This window comes from Pelodiscus sinensis, chromosome 5 (assembly GCF_049634645.1).
Source record: "Pelodiscus sinensis isolate JC-2024 chromosome 5, ASM4963464v1, whole genome shotgun sequence".
Taxonomy (NCBI): domain Eukaryota; kingdom Metazoa; phylum Chordata; order Testudines; family Trionychidae; genus Pelodiscus; species Pelodiscus sinensis.
The window spans coordinates 101,260,624-101,282,630 of record NC_134715.1 but is presented as its reverse complement, the minus strand read 5'-3'; the positions used below and the strand labels follow the sequence as shown (position 1 = coordinate 101,282,630).

Below are 22,007 nucleotides of genomic sequence, written 5' to 3'. Positions count from 1 at the left end.
ATGACTACATTACCCCCGATAGTTCGAACTAGTGGGGTAGTGTAGACATACCCTAACAGTATTTCTACACTACAGCATTATTTCGAAATATTTTATTTTGAAATATTTTATTTCGAAATAACGCGTCTATACACAAAATGCATTTCGAAATAGCTTTTTGCTATTTTGAAATAGTGTATCCACACTAAGTGGATGCTGAATCGCATTTAAGGCTGGCCGGAACCGGGTTCGGCAGGGCATCAGGTCAGGAGTTATTTTGTGTGTCTGCTGCCTGAGGCTATCTGAGGCCTTTGTTTAAAGGGACACTCCCCCCCCCCCCCCCCCCCACGGACAGCCAGTTCTCAGGTTTCCCTGCTTGCTTGCCTACCTCACTGAGGGACAGCAAAGCATTTTGTCTCTGCGTGCTCTGGTTGTCCTCACTCGGGACACCACAGCACTCTACAACATGGAGCCAGACCTTCCCCTGGGCACTCTGGTGCTTCTTGTGGACACGTTGCTGCGAGTCTGGCTACACTTTCTGCAGGCTGCCATCCAGGCGGTCCACTGGGGGGCTGTCAGTATCCAGGAGGTCCTGCAGGAGAGCTTCTACCCTGAGCACTAAGAACCTCCCTGGTCTGCCCCAATGGGGGCTTGTGCCTCATTCCTCCCTCACGTCCTTCCACTTATCCATCCCGAGACCCCCTTCCTTATGTAAAATAAAATACACAGATTTTCATGAACATAAACTCTCTTTATTTAACAAAACTTGGGTGGGGAGAGGGATTCAGCTTCATATTCCTTAAATACAGTAGGGGATGTCTCTTTCAGGAAATCATGAGTTAAGTTGGGAAAGAAAAAAGGCTCCTTGCCAGTTGTCCATTTAAAATTTTAAATTCCACGGCCACAAAATCACAGAATACGTGGTATCCAGAGATGAGTAAGACAGTTCACAGCTCTTGAAGCTGTGATTTCATACCTTGTAGGTGCTCATCAGTTTGCTCTTGTTTATGTCTTTAGTGTTACAGATGCCACCATAAGGACTATAAATACTTTAAAAAAATTGAAAACAGAGATGCTGTACCACAATTCTGTGGCAAGAGGTGAATTCTTTGGCAAATTGCTTAGCAATGGAATTGCAGAATACATGGTGGCACTGAGTATCAGAAAGCTAATAAAATTGCTCTTTTAAAAAAAGTTCAAATCAGTGTCTTAGAATTCAGAGTCATTGAGGAAGTTATTGTTAGTTTCTGGTATTGTTTAATAGGAAAGCTAGTGTTAATTAGGACATAGTGTATGACCTCAGTGTTCAGAAATAACTGGTGATTACAGTACCTCACTTTTGGTTTCCAAAGGGGAGCTTTAAGCACTTTCTCAAAATCAGACCCCTTAATGGATTTTGAAATTGTCTGCCCCAAATTACTACAATAGTTGCATTTGAAAATATAGGCCTACACTGGAAATAGCAGTTTGTGATGATTTTGGGCTAGGGTTGCCAGATGTCCGGTTTTGAACCGGACAGTCCAGTATTTGAGCTTTCTGTTCAGGAAACAAACTGAGAAAATATAAATGGGAAAATATAAATGTCCAGTATTTTCTAAATAAGATGGAATGTAGATTGTGATGTAATGTCAAGTGTGTCTGGTATTTTTGTTGAAACCATCTGGCAACCCTATTTTGGGCCACAATCTCATGTTGTAAATTTAGGTATATAAACAGGGAATGACAGATTATATGCTTTTTTTTTTAAAAAAGGTACTGATGAACCTTCGCAACCCAAATTATGAAAACGGGGATCAGCCTAGTTTCAGAAATCACCTGGGTCTAATTCAGGTTCCTCTGAAAGTTAAAGACATCCCTGAACTGGTACGTATAGATATATTAAAATAAATCTCTTTTTAAAAAAGGTTTCTGTGAGAACTGTTTTGGCTGGCTAATCAATAAGATACTAGACAATAAAAACTAATCTTGATTTTAGTTAATGTTTGTTTTTTAAAAGAAGTGACTAAAGATGTACAATAGGTCAGTAAATAAAATATAATATATACGGAAAAGATTTATTATAGGAACTTCTTAATGAAAAAGAAGTACAGAATTAAAAAAGGGAAGTTTCTTTCTCCCCCAGTTAGCTGGTTATTGATTTACACCTTGAACAGTGACAGTGTATTCTCTTCATAATCATTTTCTTAACATAAACATTCACAGTTTTGTATTTCTTATCTCTGTAAATAACTACTCCTTTTTGAAACCCTCTTCACTCACAACCTCCATTATACCTTCTGGCAGTGAGTTCCATATATAGTGGACAAAATCAGCGATTTAAAAAAAATTAAGAATCAGACTCTAATTTAAATGAAGGTTAATTTTAAAAAAGCCTGTTTAAAATTCATTTTTCAATTGACAATCTCTGTTGAGGCCCAACCTTATAAAACCTTTCAAACTAATTTAATTTATTTACAAAAATACATGTGTCAGAGGAAGATGAGATTTTCCTAGTTTTAAAATCTTGAAGGACATGCTGAACAGAAACAACAATTAATTCAATTCAAATACAGTTATTGGTTCCTTTTGTTTAATAAATGTTTGTTTGCTATGCAAACCATGTTTTGATGGGGGAGCGGAGGGAAGCTGATATATCTAGCACATTTTAGCTTTATTTAATAAAAGAAATGAAAATCCTGTTTTTCTATATTTTAATTTATTTGAATTTCCTACCCTATAGAGTTTGATACAAGTGAAAAATTAATCATGCAGTAAAAAGTTAAACTGTTTAAACCCATTGCTAAATAAATGTGTGTACATATAGTGTATTCTCCTGATGAGCAAAATGAAGCTACATATTTAGGATGAAGATTATATTTACTTGTAAGTCAAAATGCTTTAATGATTGACAGCTTATAAGGATCAACTTTTCCTCAGGAAAATTAGGTAAAAAGCTTATATTAAATTTGATTATTTAAATCAAGGTTTCCTGCTTGCTGATTTAAATATTTGATTTGATTTCATTTGATTTAAATTCAGCTTTCCGAGTGCAGAAAACTGAACGCCCTTTCTCTGTCCCTTCTCTGAGGCCCCACCCCCTGCTCCTTCTGTTCTCTCCTTCTGTCACTTACTTTCTCCCACCCTTGCTCGCTCACTCACTCATTTTCATCAGGCAGGGGATAGAGGTACAGGAAGGAGTGCGGTCTCTAGTTGGGGGTGCTCTCTCTTTGTTGGGGCTGGGTTTGAGAGATTTAGGTTGCAGAAGTGGGCTTCAGGTTGGAGCCAAAGGGTTCTGAGTGCAGGAGTGGGTGCTTGGTGCAGACTTTGCGGGGGAGTTTGGGGGGTAAGAGCTATGACAGGAATTGGAGTGGGGAAGAGGGTTCAGATGGGTTCTAGGTGGCACTTACTTCAGGCGGCTCCCAGAAGTGGCCGGCATGTCCCTTTGACCACTAGGTACAGGAGTGGCCACGAGGTCCCTCCTGTGTGCTGCTTTTACCTGAAGGCACTACCCCTACCACTCCGACTGGCCACGTTTCTTTGTGCTCAGGGTGAAGGTACTGTATGCAGCCTCCCTGATTGCCACTGTGCTCAAGGGACAAGCTAGTCACTTCCAGGAGCCACACTAAGCCCAGGGAGGCAGGGAACCTGGCTTAGCCTCACTGTGCTGTCATCTTGATTTCTAATGGCTCAGTCAGCAGTGTTGACCTGTGCTTCCAGGGTCCTTTTTGGACTGGATGTTACAGTGATAAACTAGACACCTGGCAACCCTAGGAAGGATACTGTGTGTTCTCTGTTAGTCTCTAAAGTATCACAGGAGTCCTTATTGTTTTTGCAGATACAGACTAACATGGCTTCCACTCTGAATGTGTGTCACATGCATTTTGAGGACAGGATGTAGGTCAAACAAGAAAGAAAAGAGATGTGGTTGATCTGGTTTCTGTTGCACCTGATTTTCCTCAAACATGAGGTTCTTGAGGGACTTCGTCAGTGGAGAGAATTAGGGCTTCCCCTGTACAAACGCTAACTTGCACTGAGGGCAGTGCACCAGTGAATCAGAGAGCCATAACTTGCTCCTTATAATTTCCCTCTGTTTTGTCTGAGTTTAGTTCACATGTAGTTGATAATCAGGGCCTGTATATCAAACTGTTCTGTTTTTACAATAAGAATCAGGACAAGAATTTTCTTTCTCTTTTAAAATCATTTACTTTATACGTGTATAAAGTTTCTTACCTTATAGATAATAAAAATACATTTAATTAAATGATTTTTTAAAAATAAACATAAGCTTTTACAGAGGAATCTGTTAGAGAATTAAAAGCACATTATTAATAGCTATTTGTATTTTTTCAGAGAGACTCTTTCAGTGAGCTAGGCTTGACTACAGGGCAGCTGGGTATTGATGATTCTACACAAGTACCTCCAGGTTAGTGAGTGCTGTTCTTCAGTAATTTAATAAGAACAGTTGTGATTAACAGTGTAAGTGAAAAGTAACTTGTATATTTTTCCATAATACTGATCTGTATTTATCTCACACTTGTAACACTAATGGTTCTCATGTAACTCAAATTGAACATATTTGAACGGGTAGTGGATAACATTTGCAAATGTGAAGGGCTGTATTTGCAAGATGTGGAGTGCCTGCAATTCCTTTTATTTCAGATGGAGCTGCAGGTTTTCAGAATCAGACCTGTGTCTCAAATCTTTTTTTAGAAAGACTCAATAAGTTTCAAATCAAAACTGTGCAGCTGTAACACCACAGGATTATTGGGAAAATTGAGGCACCTTTTTGATGTCCATCCTTTAAAAAATATTACAGAAAAAAATGTGTCAAATATCTTGTGGTTTAAATGCTACATAATGGTGTTTTATTTCTTGCATGCACATATCTGTAGAAACTACTCTAAGAATGGAAAATTATAGGCTAGAGATTTTTTTTTCCAGTGGAAAATGTTCTGATTAAAGGTGCTACATAGTTTAACTAATAATTTTTATATATGTATTTTTCAGTCTAAATTACAGAAGAATAGTGCTGCTGATGCTGTTAGATAATTATAGTAACATTAGCAATAAAAGAGTTAAAGATGTGTTTGAATCTGCGGACTTTTATGTTTAGTAGGAATCAAAATAATCTGAGTCAAAAATACAAAACATTGACACACAGCTAGCTGAAGTATTTTTGTCATCTTCATTATTTTTGCATTTTATTCATAATTGTTTTGGTTTTTTTAGAACTCTTTGAAAATGAACATGTACGTGTTGGACAAATAGGTAAGGATCTGATTTCAGTTGCAATAAAATCTGAGGAATTAAGAATATTTCAAATGATCATTCCTGAGACTGTTAATATTTCACCCATAGTAATATAAAATGCAGTGGATAATGCTGTGAATGTTTATATAAAGGTAGAAAATCTAGCATTTAATATCTACCAATAGGTGCCAGATAAATAGCTCTATGGCTGGGTCACTAAAAGCAAAATAGCAAGCATAGACACACTCTTTTATGGCCACAGCTTAACCCATACTACTTCTGAATTTCATTTTAAAATCAAAGGAACCTGTTCTCCCATCTGTGCACACACAATTCTCATTAGTGTTGATGGGATTTATGCCCATGCATCAGATCAAAATATAACCCTAATTCCTTTTGATGGTTATTCATAATTGCAGAACCTAAATACTGCAACTCTAAGCCATTATGGATGATTTTCACTGATTTTTTATTCCACTCTTGTATTCCCCCCCCCTTTTTTTGAGTGCATGATAAATTCTCATTGTATCTGTAGGATGAGAAGTTATCTTTGATTTTAAAATATATTAAAAATCTTTCATAAGATCTTGCTAGGGAAGAAACACATAGGCTGTGTCCAGACTCAGGGGTTTTTTCGGGAAAAGTAGCCTTTTCCCGAAAAAACTTCCCCTGCGTCCAGACTCAAGCCGCGTTCTTTCGAAATTATTTCGAAAGAACGCGGCTTTTCTTTCGATGGCGGTAAACCTCGTTTCACGAGGAAGAACGCCTTCTTTCAAAAGTTCCTCTTTCGAAAGAAGGCGTTCTTCAATGTAAATAGGGCTTCCTCGAAAGAGAGCATCCAGACTCGCTGGGTGCTCTCTTTCGAAAAAGCGGATTGCTCTTTCGAAAGATCCGCCTGCAGTCTAGACATAGCCATAGTGTTACTTTCCGCATCTTTAGGAGTTGACAGTAGCTGCTCATTATTATTTACCCCAGTCACTATCTACAAAGGACAGACAGCAGGTAAGGTGGACCCCATCGCCTATTTAGGAAGCATGTCCACTTTCTTCTTCTGCTGCAGTAGGTAAGAAGACAGTGGCATCTCTCCCTTCTCTCGTCTCTTTTCTGAGGTCCTTCATCTCTCTTTTCCTCACACAGTCATTCTATCTTTCCGTAACCAGCTGAGATACCATCTCTCTCATCCATCCCTTTTCCTGTACTTCCTCAGTGAATTCCTATCCCCTGCAAATCAGGCTTCCCGAGTAAACCCTGTATCTTCCCTAGTATTCACTTCTCCCTATCTCTTGACCATTCAGAGTAGCCTCTACCTCCAAGCTCCTTTTTCACACCTTGTTCTACATAGTGGCAGTGACACAAAGCCATGAGGCAGTCTTCAGCATCTGTGAAGAGGGAGATGGGAAACTGACGTATTTGCTTTCTATTAGCAGCTGTGGAACTGCTACATGGGAGGTGAAGTTCTCTTTATTGTAAAAAAAATTAAAAAATCAAAGTGTGATGGGGTGGAAATGGCCCCAATATCTCTGCTGGAAGCCTTTCTGTACCCTGCCCAGCAACAGGAGATGAAGAGAAACCCTCCAAGCAGAACAGAGTGGCAGCCTCTGCTGCAGCCAGTCAGGGTGCAGCGCGTTGATATAAAAGAAGTTCCTGGGCCAGGGCCTGGCAGTTCCTTACTGGAGCTGGACCCAAGCAGACCTAAGGGATGACTGGGAGAACAGCAGCACTCTGGACAGCTCTGAGTGCGAGCTGTACTTCATATCTGGTCAGAACCAGGTCCCACAGCTGAAGACTAGCCAGTAAGCCAATAGCAACTCTTGCAGAACCTTGGACAGGGAGGATTTGACCACAAGGCCCAAGAGAAAGGGCTGGATGGAGCAGCTTCCTTGGGAAGTGGCCCAGGGACATGATAGCAACCAACCACTTGGAGGCTCAGCAGGTAACTGCTACTTACAGTGTGGCAATGTTTTATTTTTCCTTTTTTGCCTAAGCCACAAAAGGTGGAAATCACCCAGACCACAAGTGCACCATCTATTAGAGAACTTTACAAGCCAAGAAAATACGTGGTAAAACAGAGACTTCCAGCAATTCTGAAACAAATAACCCATTGTTCACTTTGGGCCAGCTGGCCACATGATGTCATTTTCTTGAACAAGATCTTTTATCTAAGCAAGAATTTGAAGATGAGTGAGAAATAGGCCAGCCAGTGAATGTAAGGAAGTCTGATAGCTCTGATTCTGTGACTTTTGAGGTGATGGCAGCCAACCCAGACCTATCCAGCTTCATTCAAGGAGCCTGATTGGGATCTCTTTCTCTTCTTTTGTGTAATCACCCCAATATTGATGTAAACCAGGCAGAGATGGCATCAAACAAACATTAGCGACCCCATTGCCCATGAGTAGCTGTCAAATAGAAACTAGCACACTTGGTGCAAGGGGAAGAAAGTAAGGTAAAATAAATGCATATCAGAGTTAAACTAAATAGCAATTGTAAATGTTAAAACATATATATTCATACCTTATATAATGTCCCTTTGATATTTGTATGCAGTGCAAGAAGACAAACATGTTTGTGGCTGGCGATAAAGACTTGGGAAATTCAGTTGATAGAACCTTTCTGTCTGATGCAGGAGTTTGACCTGGGGTGTGCTTGTTTTTCCTCCATCACTTTCAGGATTTAAAGAAGTGTGTGTAGTAAAAACTTTTAAAAAAATGACATGACAATTTCTGGAAATGTATGGTTATGTATATTATGTAAATTCATAGCATTTACATTTTTTCAGTTTTAACAGAACAAGATAGTGCTGCAGCCCAACAGTATGTCCGTCAGGGATGCCCAACAGCACTCCGAGCTGAATTGTGGGCACTCATTCTGAATATTTCTAATCAGCCTGAGGTAAGGGGTAAGAGAGGATAAAACCAGATTAAAATAAAACTGGCTTTTGAAAAAATAGATGTATGTTTTCTGTTGGTATTTTGTCACTTTGACTATTGCTTGGTTTCACTGGGTAAACATTTAAAAACTGCCATATGGATTTTTCATATGTTTAGATTTCTAAGGTTAGTTTGCCATTTTATAAGAATTATATTTATAGACTTAAATCTTTTCAGTGTGTGTTTAGCATGCCTACAGAACAAAAGCCTACATGCACAGATACTCATTCTCACTCCTATCAAAACTTATTGTGTGATCAGTCTGGGCAAAAGTATTGTGCAGTAAATAAACTGGCATTGGTGAGTGTGTGCATGGGTTAAACCCTAAAATGATAACCTAATTAATTCTCCTTATTCATTATATAAAATGATGGTTCGTTTGAGAAGAAGTAAGATGAGCATAGCTGTGAATCAGTCTATTTAGACAAGGTGGGTGGTGTATTTTAGAAACTGGAACATTTAGTCCCTAATCTGGTTTAATTCATGTGGTGGATATTAGAATGTTTCTGTTTATAAGATGTGTCCAATGTGACAATGTTACAATCTTCTTTTCAAGATAGTAGGATGGGGATTGGAATATGTGTTTTTAATCTGCATAAAAAGAATGGAATGAGAAGTTAGATAAGGAGAGAAGGAATTACAGAATAGTTTTAGGTATCTTGCCATGAGTTTTGCAAACTGTAGCTGGGATACAAAGTTAGGGTTTTAAATACAGAGCTGAGGTTCAAAAAGAATTTTGAATGTTTGTTTTTAAAATAGTCATGATGCAGACAAATACTTCCTAACTGATAACTAGCAAACGTGAAATTTAGGATAGGGATTTGTGGCCTTAATTGTGAATTAATATAGGTTTTTTTTATTTTACTTAGGGATTACCTACATATCTTTATTGATACCCTAGTTTCTTTGCCAGTGTGTGGACACTCTAGTCTTGTGGCAGTCACTTTATAAGACACAATGGGTATGTCTAAACTACATGGCTCCGTTAATGGAGCCATGTAGATTTATTTGTTCAGCAAAGGGAAATGAAGCCACGGTTTAAATAATCGCAGCTTCATTTAAATTTAAATGGCTGCTGCGCTGAGCCGACAAACAGCTGATCAGCTGTTTGTCGGCTCAGCGCGCTAGTGTGGACGCTCCCGCGCCGACATGAAAGCCCTTTATCGACCTCCCCAGTAAACCTCATCCTACGAGGCATAAGGGGGAGGTCGATAAAGTGCTTTCAGGTCGGCGCAGGAGTGTCCAGACTAGCGCGCTGAGCCGACAAACACCTGCTCAGCGTGGCAGCCATTTAAATTTAAATGAAGCCGCGATTATTTAAATTGCGGCTTCATATCCCTTTGCCGATCAGCCTAATCTACATGGCTCCATCGATGGAGCCATGTAGTTTAGACACACCCAATATAATACCATGTGGTTTTTAAAAAATTGTATGTATTTGTAATTCTAAACTGATTTATGGTTTTAATTGTTCAGTGGACATGTATGAATTAAGGAACCAACATATGTATTCTCTCATTCCTTTGCCCAATATTATTTCCCATAGCATCCTGTATTTGTCTTATTTAAAATAGGCCCTGGTATTAGGAAATACCTATGCATGTACTTAATCTTATGCCGTCTGACTAGTCTCACTGAAGTCAATAGGGCTATTCATGGAAAGTTAAAACTTGCGGAAACTCTTCACAGAATTGTTGATTTATAGTGTAAACTTGTTGGGTCAGGAACCATGCATACTAATGATGATATCCACAATTTTAAATAATATTCCATTTTGTATATTTGAAGATAGTCATATAGTTGTAATTGAGGGACATTGATAACTGACAGTTACTTCATTTATGAGATATTAGCCATTGTTAATGACATTTACACTTTTGTATATTTGCAGGAATTTTACATTTTACATTAGCAACAAATCTTAGGAAAATTAATACTAGGAAAAATAATTTTGATAAAAGCACTTTTAAAAATACAACTACACATGTTTGGTCTAGTGATAGAAACCCGTAGTTCAGACCTTCATGAAGAAATAGTCTAAGCATTTGTTTACAATGAATAACAGATTAAATTCCCTTTAGATAAAAAAGCCCTGCAAAAGTAATAATGAAAATATTATACAACATACTTGTGATGCTTAATGCTAGATTTGAGTTCTTCTAAATTATTCTGACAGCTGAAGTCTGAGGTTTCTTTATGACAGTAACCAGATTAGAGATTAAATTCATTTTGTTTGCTTCATTGCACATCTGTCCACATTCTCTTGAGCACTTCATATTTTAAAGATATGTTTGCCTTAATATGCAGAGTAAAATAACCTGAATTTTAAGAACAAGTCTTCTGTTTTGATAAATGAAGGGCAAGGTATTTATATAAAAAAATAATAGTAAGGTATTCTAGTCAAAATGACATGAGACACTTTGAAAATTGATTGCTTAGAAAACAAGTTTCATCCCAGTTAGAAAAATTCTCAAATTTTTCTCTTGAAATATAGTAGCAAACCATTTCAGTCAGTTTTTTTAATACCCTAAGACTTTATTACCGTATAAAAGTGTTTGTGACAGCTTATTTGCATATCTTGTGCAAAGGTAAAAAAGGCGTTTCGTAAAATGATGCAGTTTTCAAGTAACAGATTACAAAGAATGTGTGTATATTTTGTATATACTTTACTAGTTTATCCAGTACTGCTTTCTCATTATCTGCTTGTTCATTACATAGCATAGAATTATATGACTGCATTATCTTTTCTTCTGTAATGCATATCATAGGGAATTTATACTTTCCTAGACTTACAGATTTACAATTAAATGTGTAAGCCTATAAATCAAATATAGGTCAGTAAATTTCCTTTGTTAGATGTTGAAAGGCAAAGTTGGCTGGCATGTGTGGGAGCATCAAGATATGGTAGTTTGAGAGATTGTGTTCAATAAAGCAAAGGTAAAAAACAATCCAAGTGTCATACACAAAGATATGAACAGTGTGCTTACGTGATGGCACAGAGTAATAAACTATTGGCTCTATGCTGCAGAATTATTTATGAATATAAAAGTACATTGTGTGGCAATGAATTGCTTATTAGTCCTTTATACTGAGTTGTACAGGAAATTACTCTCTGTCTGTCTCTCTCCTAAAAGAAAATTAATACAGTGGCAAAGCTTACAACCCTGCTGATGTTGTCAGTATGATTCCAGAAGATGGAATTTCTGGGGTTTGTTTCAGATTGCATATTTAAAAATTTATAAAACCGCATTCACACAAACTATTAGAAAAGAACACTACAGGCAGTCCCCGGGTTACGTGGATCCGACTTATGTCGGATCCCTACATACGAACGGGGCTTTTCTCGCCGCGGAGGACGCGGGTGGCGGGACTGCCCAGACGCGCCGTAGTCCCGTCGCCCGTGTCCTCCGCAGCAAGAAAAGCTGCTCCGCATCTCCCTGGTCTGCTGGGGGTGGGGGGTCTCCCCAGCAGACCAGGGAGACGCGGAGCAAAGCCGCAGAGGATGCAGGCGGCGGGACCGCGCGCATCTCGGCGGTCCCGCCGCCTGCGTCTCCCTGGTTTGCTGGGGGGGGGGGGGCGCAGCTAGTGTGTCCCCCCCAGCAGACCAGGCTTTTTTCGCCGCGGAGGATATGGACGGTCCCGCCGCCCGCGTCCTCTGTGGTGAGAAAAGCCACTCCGCGTCTCCCTGGTCTGCTGGGGGCGCTCCCCAGCAGACCAGGGAGATGCGGAGCAAAGCCGCAGAGGACGCGGGTGGCGGGACCGTGGCACGTCTCGGCGGTCCCACCGCCCGCGTCTCCCTGGTCTGCTGTGGGGGAGGCGCAGCTAGTGCGCTCCCCCCCCCCCCCCCCCAGCAGACCAGGTTTTTCTCGCCGATGCCTGGGGTAGAGCAGCTGGGGCGCTGCCGGGTTGGTCCCACAGCGCCGCTCCTCGGAGCTACTGGACCAACCCGGCAGCACCCCAGCTGCTCTGCCCCAGGCGTCCTGATTCAGCCTCTGTTGGTCAGTTTCAGCAGCGGCTGAATCAGGACGCCTGGGGCAAAGCAGCTGGGGTGCTGCCGGGTTGGTCCAGTAGCGCCAAGGAGTGGCGCTGTGGGACCAACCCGGCAGCACCTCAATTGCTCTGCCCCAGGCGTTCCCAAGTCAGCCGCTGCTGAAACTGACCAGCAGCTGACTACAGGAAGCCCGAGGCAGAGCTGCTTTGCCTCGGGCTTCCTGTAGTCAACCGCTGGTCAATTTCAACAGTGGCTGAATCTGGACGCTGGTTCCGACTTGCATACAAATTCAACTTAAGAACAAACCTACAGTCCCTATCTTGTACGTAACCCGGGGACTGCCTGTATTCAGGTTTCAAAGTCAAGTTCTCAGAAGGTGGGAAATGCCAGAAAGAATATAGCATGTGCAACTTTAATTTGGCTCCCTTATGTATATATTTTAGGATACAGTCTTTAACTTACATGAACAAATACTATTTTTGTAGCAGGACCCATGCCTCATTTTGTGCCCAGAATGGATGATGCTTACTTAATGAGAAGCTATTCAATGTTGTGTTTTCTCCTTGTCCAGTGTGTGGTCCCATGCTTTATGTACTTCACACTATTGAAACCCTGGTATGAAGACAAAATTGCTGATATTTTCATGAGCTGTGTGTGTGGTGCCCTTCACTGTAGTATTTGAGTTCTTACAAATATTAAGTAATTTATTTTCAAAACACTCCTTTTTATACCCATTTTACAAATTGGGAACTGAGACAGAAAGATTAAGGAGCCTCTAATTTTGCATGTTCAATGTGAAACATCAAGGACTTGATTTTACTGCATTGAGTATACCCTTTAAGATTCAAAACAGAGCTCCCATTGATTTTAATTGCAGCTGGAAGAGCTCAGCGCTTTTGCATATCAAACCCAAGATCTCAGCTTGGGCATCCAGAAAATGAGGAACACAAAATGAATGGCCATCAATAAAAAGTTTGGCCTAAGTGATGTGACCATGGTACACCCACATCTTGAATACTGCATACAGATATGGTTACCTCATCGCATTCACGGACAAAGGACTGTTCTCTCGGGATGGACTTCATCTAAGTAGGGAGGGAAAGATGGAGACTTCTAGGATGGAGGCTGGCACAACTGATTCAGAGAGCTTTAAACTAGGAATTTGGGGGAGATGTCCAGGTAATCTCTACGTCAGATTTTAGCATTGAGAGGGAGGAAAACGAAGCAAGAAAGGATATAGCTGGCGGTAGGAGAATGGACATAAGAAGGAAGAGTAGAGTGGATACTAGTCTAATAGGTCATATTGGAGGTACAATGTCCATGCCAAATTGGGTAAAGAATGTGAGTGATGCCAAACAGCAAAAATTAAGATCTTTGTACATCAATGCGAGGAGCCTAGGTAACAAAATGAAGGAACTAGAGCTACTGGTCCAGGAAGTGAAACCAGATATTATAGGAATTACAGAAACATGGTGGAATACTAGGCATGATTGGAGTACAGGTATTGAAGGGTATGTGCTGTTTAGGAAAGACAGAAATAAAGGTAAAGGTGGTGGAGTAGCATTGTATATCAATGATGAGGTAGACTGTAAAGAAATAAAAAGTGATGGAATGGAGAAGACAGAGTCTGTCTGGGCAAAAATCACACTGGGGAAGAAAACTATTAGATCCTCCCCTGGGATAGTGCTTGGGGTGTGCTATAGACCACCGGGATCTAATTTGGATATGGATAGAGAGACCTCTTTAATGTTTTTAATGAAGTAAATACTAATGGAAACTGTGTAATCATGGGAGACTTCAACTTTCCAGATATAGACTGGAGAACAAGTGCTAGTAATAATAATAGGGCTCAGATTTTCCTAGATGCGATAGCTGATTAATTCCTTCATCAAGTAGTTGCTGAATCAACAAGGGGGGATGCCATTTTAGATTTGATTTTGGTGAGTAGTGAGGACCTCATAGAAGAAATGGTTGTAGGGGACAATCTTGGCTTGAGTGATCATGAGCTATATCGGTTCAAACCAAATGGAAGGACAAACAAAAATAAATCTGAGACTAGGGTTTTTTATTTCAAAAGGTCTAACTTTAATAAATTAAGGAAATTAGTTAGAGAAGTGGACTGGACTAAAGAATTTAGGGATCTAAAGGTGGAGGAGATCTGGGATAATTTTAAGTTAAAGTTGCAGAAGCTATCAGAAGCCTGTATCCCAAGACAAGGGAAAAAATTTATAGGCAGGTGTTTTAGACCATGCTGGATGAGCAAGCATCTAGAGAGGTGATTAAGAAAAAGCAGAAAGCATATAAGGAGTGGAAGATGGGAGGGAACAACAAAGAAAGCTATCTTATTGAGGTTAGAGCATGTAGGGACAAAGTGAGAGAGGCTAAAGTCATGTAAAGTTGGACCTTGCAAAGGGAATTAAAACCAATAGTAAAATGTTTATAGCCATATAAATAGGGAAAAAAAAAAAATGAAGAAGTGGGGCCGCTAATCACTGAGGATGGAGTGGAGGCTAAGGATAATCTAGGGATTGTACAATTTGACTGGAGAATTGCTAATATAGTTCCTATTTTTAAGAAAGGGAAAAAAAGTGACCCAGGTAACTACAAGCCTGTTAGTTTGACATCTGTAGTATGCAAAGTCTTGGAAAAAAATTTGAAAGAGAAAGTTGTTAGGGACTTTGAGGTTAATGGCAATTGCGACAAATTACAACATGGTTTTACAAAAGGTAGATTGTGCCAAACCAACCTGATCTCCTTCTTTGAGAAAGTAACAGATTTTTTAGATAAAGGAAATGCAGTGGATCTAATCTACCTCGATTTCAGTAAGGCATTTGATACAGTACCTCACGGGGATTTTCCTCCAGGGTAGATTGGCTGAGGTTCTGGAGGTTTTTTGCCTTCCTCTTTAGCATGGGGCACGGATCACTTGCTGGAGGAGTCTCTGCATCTTGGGGTCTTTAAACCATCATTTGAGGACTTCATCCCCTTGCCCCCCCTTCTGTTCTAAAATTTGATTTGTTCTTTTCATATGTGTTCATTTTTTTGATTGTATCCTTTGGTATATATGGTCGTGCCCATTTTCTTCCACAATTTGATCTGAGGAGGTGGGTCTGGCCCACAAAAGCTCATCACCTAATAAACTATCTTGTTAGTCTTTAAAGTGCTCCATAGTCCTGTTTTTTATTTCAGCTAGACCAGACTAACACGGCTACATTTCTATCACTATGAGATATAGGTGAGAGGATTATTCCAGGAGTGGGGTGGGTGAGATTCTGTGGCCTGCATTGTGCAGGGGGTCAGACTAGATGATCATAATGGTCTCTTCTGACCTTAAAGTCTGTGAGTATACACTCAACTACAGTTGCCAGTAATTGTTGCCCTCAATGCCCCCAGAATGAATCCTTCTGCCCAGGCCCCTTGTACAGTTTCAGTGTTTCTCCCAACCTTTTCTTGACTCCTGGTCCCTGTTTCCTTATCTAGTGAGATCCTGTTCTTTCCTCCTCTTCCCTAGCTCCTAGTGCTATTCTTCTTTCCCATCCAGCCCCAGACTCTGTCCCAGTTCCCTGTTTTCTTCACAACTTTCAGTTTCCCTCCTCTTCTTCCACCTTCATTCTCAGTTTCCACACATCTACTTTCTCTGCCCCCTCCCATAGGTCAGACTCTTGTTGCTGGCAAGAGTAATTCTCAGGTCTGACACTGGGTTCTCTAAGTACAAAACATGTTGCACCAGTATCTGTCAAACACAAGCAGTTTATTTCCTGACAGATATCAACTGTATCTCTTAACTAAAAGAACATGAAAGGAAAAGCGGCTTCTTACATCCCTTCTGCAAGCTGGGGACCCTGGTCAGCTGCAGACAGAGTGGCTTCCGAGGCACCGGTACCAGAGTACATTAGTGAAGTCCAAATTGCTTAACTGTGGTGCAGCTTTAAATACAGTCTCTCTACCTTGTTTTGCAGTTTGGAAATTTCCTGGGGTTACATAATACTTGTTAATGTATGGCTCAGCTGTTAACTATTGATCTGGTACTGCTTGTCCTTTGACCTTTTTTACGTATCAGTACATCTGGGTAAACAAGATTATTATGTGTTCTTACCCTTTTCCCTACCCTTATCTGTAACTTGTTCTTGCTGCAATGGCACCACCGCTTTTCTTAAAAGGCGTGTGTTCCTAGAGGCTTGCTTCTGGCTCATCAGACATAGGGAAAGGGGGGAATGCGTGCCTCACCACCCCTATGCTTCGCACGTACAAAGTTCTTCCACAATGAACCTCTACAACTATTTTCCTCTCTGCATTAGAATCAGATAAAAATAGGCAGTGCTACCAGCCCTGATGGTAATACATATATTTCACTTCCCATTTCATCTTCTTACAAATATTGACATTGAAATTGTAAGCAGACTGTTTGATCTTGAAGAATTATATAAGGAATTTCACACCTGCTGGCTGTACTGTAAGTCTTATAGAGGTGTAGAAAAGGAAAACACTCATTCTGTTCTTTGGCATAAATAAGTGCCTGGAAGAAAATATAACTACTGGATTTGTTGTTCAACCAGCATTTTATTTCTGTGAAAACATTATTTCGGTTTCCTTTGGATCTTCATAGTTCAGGAATAGCAAGTTGCTAATTGTCCCATAAGAAGAATAATTCCAAAGTGAAGTGATAGACCACAGAATAGTTCTTGGATTCCCCCTCCTCCCAATATTATACTAATTTAGGAAGTAGTGGGAATGTATTGTAGGGTAGCAAGTAGTTACATTTTGGAATTTTCCATTTGAAAAGTCCTTAAAACTATGTTACAAAAGGGAAGCTGAAAGAAATAACTTGTACATATAGCTGTTAATTTCTAAAAATGACTAAAAATGTAGTCTATTTTGCTCCCACTTGATATTTTAAATGATTTCCAGTTAATATGTTCTCTATTTTTCTCTTTAATCTATACGTAATCTATGGCCGTTTGTATATCTTCACATTTATTCTTGTAGTCAAGTTGCATAGTTTCTTAGACTGTTAAGTAATATTCAAGTCTTTGTAAGTCTGGCAATGCTTTTAAAAGTGCATGCAGAGGATATGAGGATATGCTTCCCTTTGTCAGTGGCGCCTTATACTTTCCTGGAAGGTGGAATTAAGATATGCAACTCCAGCTGTGTTAATTGTGTACTTGAATTCAATGTACCTTCATTTGACCTCTGGCACCATCTCCACAGCAGGAGGTGGACGGGAGAAAATGTTCCCATTGACTTGCCTTACTCCTTGCGTATTGAGGAGTACCAGCGTCAACGGGTGTGCCCTCAGTGTTTGCTTTAGAGGATCTTTACTAGACCCACTAAACTGAATCCGGAAGATTGATCACCACAGCACTTTCTTCCCAGTAATGAAGGTGTGGCCTCAGAAAACATGACTTCTTAATTTTAAAAAAGGGTGAAAGGACTCTGTTACAGATTCTGGGAAATTACTTGGTGTCCAAGGGCATTCTACATTAAAAACCTTACAGTGTTACAACTGTACTGATGCAGCTGCACCACTGTAAGATCCTCCATTTAGCCACTCTATGCCAGTGGGAGAGTGTCTCCCGCCAACATAGCACTGTCCATACTGTACTTCTGTTGGTGTAACTTCTCACTCAGGGAGTGGATGTTTTCCATTTCCTGAGCATCATAAGTTATACTGACAGAAGTACTAATGTTGATATAGCCTAATGCTGAGATTGCACTATTAAGTTTAGCCTGCATAGTTATGTTGGTTCGGGGTGTGAAAAACAACCACCCCCCAACCTACATAACTAAATGGGCAAAATCCCCTATGTAGATGCAGTGTATAATAGCAGAAGTCTTTTGCTGGTACTTAAACCACCTTCCTGAACAACACAGACTATACTGGTCCAAGAGCTCAACTTGTTAACTATAGCAGCAACAGAATTCCTTCTTTTCCTGGTATATTCTGCAGTTCCTCTATGGCAGTTTTATACAACCTTTTTACTCCTACGATCACTTTTTGAATTTAAGGGCAACCCAGGATCTACTCTGCTCCTTCTCTGAGGTTTCACTCCTTCACTGAAGCCCTGCCCTGCTCACTCCATCTCTCCTTTCTATTACTTGCTCTTCCTCTGCCTTCACTCACTTTCACAGGGTATGGGGTTGATATTCAGGAGGGAGTGCGGGCTCTGGCAGTAGCCATGGTGTTTTCAGTATGGGAGGGGACTCTGGTCTGAGCCTGGTGCGGAGCATTGGGTGCAGGAATGGATTCTAGGCTGGGGCAGAGTGTTGCACTTTAACAGAGATTTCTCCATCTATATGAGTTTTTAAAAATTAAGTCATCAACAGTATTAGTGACATTTCTGTGGTTGCAGCATCAGGTCCAAAATGTGTAAATTGTTTAGATTGGGAACTAAGTTATTTAATGTTTGTTTGTAAAGTTCTTGCAGATGCTTTAATGGAAGGTGCTATAGGAAAGCCAATTAAGGAAAAATTGGGTGAAGTAACAGTTTTACATGATTGTGCTTCACACTGAGCAACCTGGAAACTATGCTTTGTTTCTTAACTTAGACATCTAATTTTGTTTTAATGTAATTGTTTTAAAAACCCATAATGTTGATTTTAAATTTAATCTCCAGTGTTTTAATAAGTGAGCGTGCCTGGTTCTGGACCAGATAATGTCTAATTCAATTTTTCATTAGAGTATCTGTTTCTTTTCTCAAAGGATGTTTAAAATCCTCCCTTTTGGCATCCTGTGGCTGAATCCTGGTTAATTATATTCTGGATAGAAGGTTGCTTTCTAAAATTATCACAAAAGGCTATGATGTTTTTTTAAACTGACATTACTAGTTTTCTTCACATTTAAACAAATAAAAACAAATATTACAAAATTATATTAAAGGTATTTGGTATGTTTAAGGAATAGCTGATTTGTTTAAGTGAAACTTTCTTTTAGATTATATTTACAGTTTTCTGTAATGTAGACTGTTTAGCCTCCATGAAGGTTTCGAGAGAGATTTTAGAGTATGTCTCCTTCTATGTAAAATACAGGACTATGTAGCACTTTAAAGACTAACAAGATGGTTTATTAGATGATGAGCTTTCGTGGGCCAGACCCACTTCCTCAGATCAAATAGTGGAAGAAAATAGTCACAACCATATATACCAAAGGATACAATTTAAAAAAATGAACACATATGAAAAGGACAAATCAAATTTCAGAACAGAAGGGGGATGCGGCGGGGGGAGAGGAAGGTAAATGTCTGTGAGCTAATGGTATTAGAGGTGATAATTGGGGAAGCTATCTTTGTAATGGGTAAGATAGCTAGGGTCTTTTATGAGACCCACGCGTAGAGTATCGAATTTTAGCATGAATGACAGTTCAGAGGATTCTCTTTCAAGTGTGGTCTGAAAAGGTCTTTGAAGCAGGATGTAGGTAATCAAGTCATTGAGACAATGTCCTTTCTGGTTGAAAAGGCAAGAAACTGTTTTTTCTTTGTGATCCTGTCTAATATCTGTTTTGTGGGCATTGATCCTTTGGCGAAGTGTCTGAGACGTTTGTCCAATGTACAAAGCAGACGGACACTTTCGGCACATGATAGCATAAATTATATTTCTGGATGCGCAGGAATATGTATTCTTGATCTTATAACTCACTTGGTTAGGTTCTGAAATTTGATTTGTCCTTTTCATATGTGTTCATTTTTTTAAATTGTATCCTTTGGTATATATGGTCGTGACTATTTTCTTCCACTATTTGATCTGAGGAAGTGGGTCTGGCCCACGAAAGCTCATCATCTAATAAACCACCTTGTTAATCGTTTAAAGTGCTACATAGTCCTGTATTTTGTTTCAGCTACACCAGACTAACACAGCTAAATTTCTATGAGGGTATGTCTACACTACAACGTTAATTCGAACTAACTTAGTTCGAATTAGTTAATTCGAACTAAGCTAATTTGAACTAACGGATCCAGACTAAAATACTAGTTCGAATTAGCGTTTTGCTAATTCAAACTAGCATGTCCACATTAAGTGGACCCTGAACCGGGGTTAAGGATGGCCGGAAGCAGTTCGAACTAACTTTGTAGTGTAGACATACCCTCACTCTCCTTCTATGTGTCTGCAAGTCTGTTTGTTCAAGAATTCTTTCTAAATGGCAAGAGCTAGAGCCACCTAATCTGGTATGCAGCTTCCTCCTATCCTAACTTAAAGCAAGAACAGAGTTTGCTTTTTTCCTGTTGTCAGGAAAATGGGAAGTTCCTGGTGTGAGACCTTTTTCCATACCATGGAAAGGGAGGGAACAAGGAGGAGGGACGTGATACTCATAGTGGCCACTGGCGGCAGTAAGCACAGGGGAGAGCTATACCATACAGAGTGACCGCTGGGGGCAGATGCACTACCACAGGAGTAGCTAGCTGGGGCTGGGGCTTGCCATCTTGCCTGTTCCAAACTCTTATCCTTCTCTAATCTTTCCCTTGGCTGCAGCACTGAAAGGGGAGGAAGAAAAGGTCCCTGCCATGTGGGAGAGGGGATGGGGAAGGAGAAAAGTCCCCTGCTGGGCAGGGGGGGAGCTGATAGAGGAGAGAAGAGGCCCATATAGGGTTGGGGAGGGCTGGGAGGAGAGAAAAGGCCCCTCCTAGGTGGGACCCTCTACTCTGAGCCCCTCCTCACCTTCCAACCCTCACTCTCACATCTCCCACATTCCCCGCCTTCTGCCCTGAGCATCTCCTTAACCCCCCACCTTGACTCCTGCATCCCCCACATCCTCAGCCTCCTGCCCTACCCTCCCCACATCCCCAAGGCCCTTCTCTGACTCCTGTACCTCTCGCACCACCAGCTCCCAGCTCTGAAGGACCCAGGCAATTCTGGATAAGCCTTCTAGTTAATAATACAAGCTGCTTTTCAAATCCAGAGATAGAAAGCTAATTCATATTTTAATTAAAAAGTAAACAATTAACATTCTGATCATGATGCAACTTAATGCCATAAATAAAGCTTAAAACTCAAAACACTCAATAGTTCTATCAAATTCATGATATCTGTTAAATTGGGGTATACATTAAGAAGCTCCTTTTTTCCTCACATAAAGAATGAATATCTATCCTTTTTAGTAAACTGTTTCTTTGCACCATCTTGTCACCTTATGTGTACGTGAATGAAATAATAAGACTACAGCAAAGGGACTGTAGTCCCTGATGTAAAATTGTTTTGACAATGAAGTTAAATAAAAAAATAATTTTAAAACTGGTTCAGTTATTTGTATTAAAATATTATAAATCTGTAGCTAAAAAAGTAATAAAGATCCTAAACAAATGTAAAAAAACCCCATGCTAGTTGGCTAAAACTAAATATAAAATCATTATAAGAACTCAATAAATAGTGTCTAACTTGTGAGCTGGAGCCACTTGTGGCCCTAGAGCAGGACTACTTAACATGCGGCCTGCGAGCAGTTTGGTTTTATGCAGGGCTGAACACATAGCCCGTGGATATAGCCTCTACTGGAAACATGCTCCACAATGCCGAGTCAATATAATGGTCGTCTGTTGATATGTGTTTTAGTAGTTAAATTCCTGGATTGTCATTGCTCATTAAAAGTGCTGTCATATGGGTGGAAATTGGGTAAATATTGCATTTTATTAATACCAGCAAAACTGACTTAAATGGGGCCTGCATGTTTTGTAGCCTTGCTTTAATCTTTATATTCATGCCTGTTAGTGTGAAAAGGCTATTTGCTTATATATTTGCATGTGTATCATTGTGGCCCCCGGGGTTTTTCAAGGTTGGGTAGCCCTGCTGTAGAGTGTGATTGTGTTCAGAAGAAAGCTTGCGTTTAATAGAAGTTGAAAATGTGCTCTGAATACATTGTAGCAAAGGATGACCTTTATCAGAGTCGATATTTAAAT

At 40.1% G+C, this 22,007-nt stretch overlaps 1 protein-coding gene across 5 annotated transcripts in view; it reads left to right on the top strand.

The window, feature by feature from the left end:
• Nucleotides 1-22,007, top strand: part of TBC1D19 (TBC1 domain family member 19) — a 122,348-nt gene that overhangs the window by 34,377 nt on the left and 65,964 nt on the right. For all 5 annotated transcript variants that reach the window (XM_014581119.3, XM_075930614.1, XM_006138181.4 and 2 more), the window contains 4 exons: nucleotides 1,732-1,842; nucleotides 4,309-4,381; nucleotides 5,188-5,226; nucleotides 7,985-8,097. In XM_014581119.3, the coding sequence (XP_014436605.1) occupies nucleotides 1,732-1,842; nucleotides 4,309-4,381; nucleotides 5,188-5,226; nucleotides 7,985-8,097 (336 nt within the window). The remainder of the gene's footprint in view (nucleotides 1-1,731; nucleotides 1,843-4,308; nucleotides 4,382-5,187; nucleotides 5,227-7,984; nucleotides 8,098-22,007) is intronic.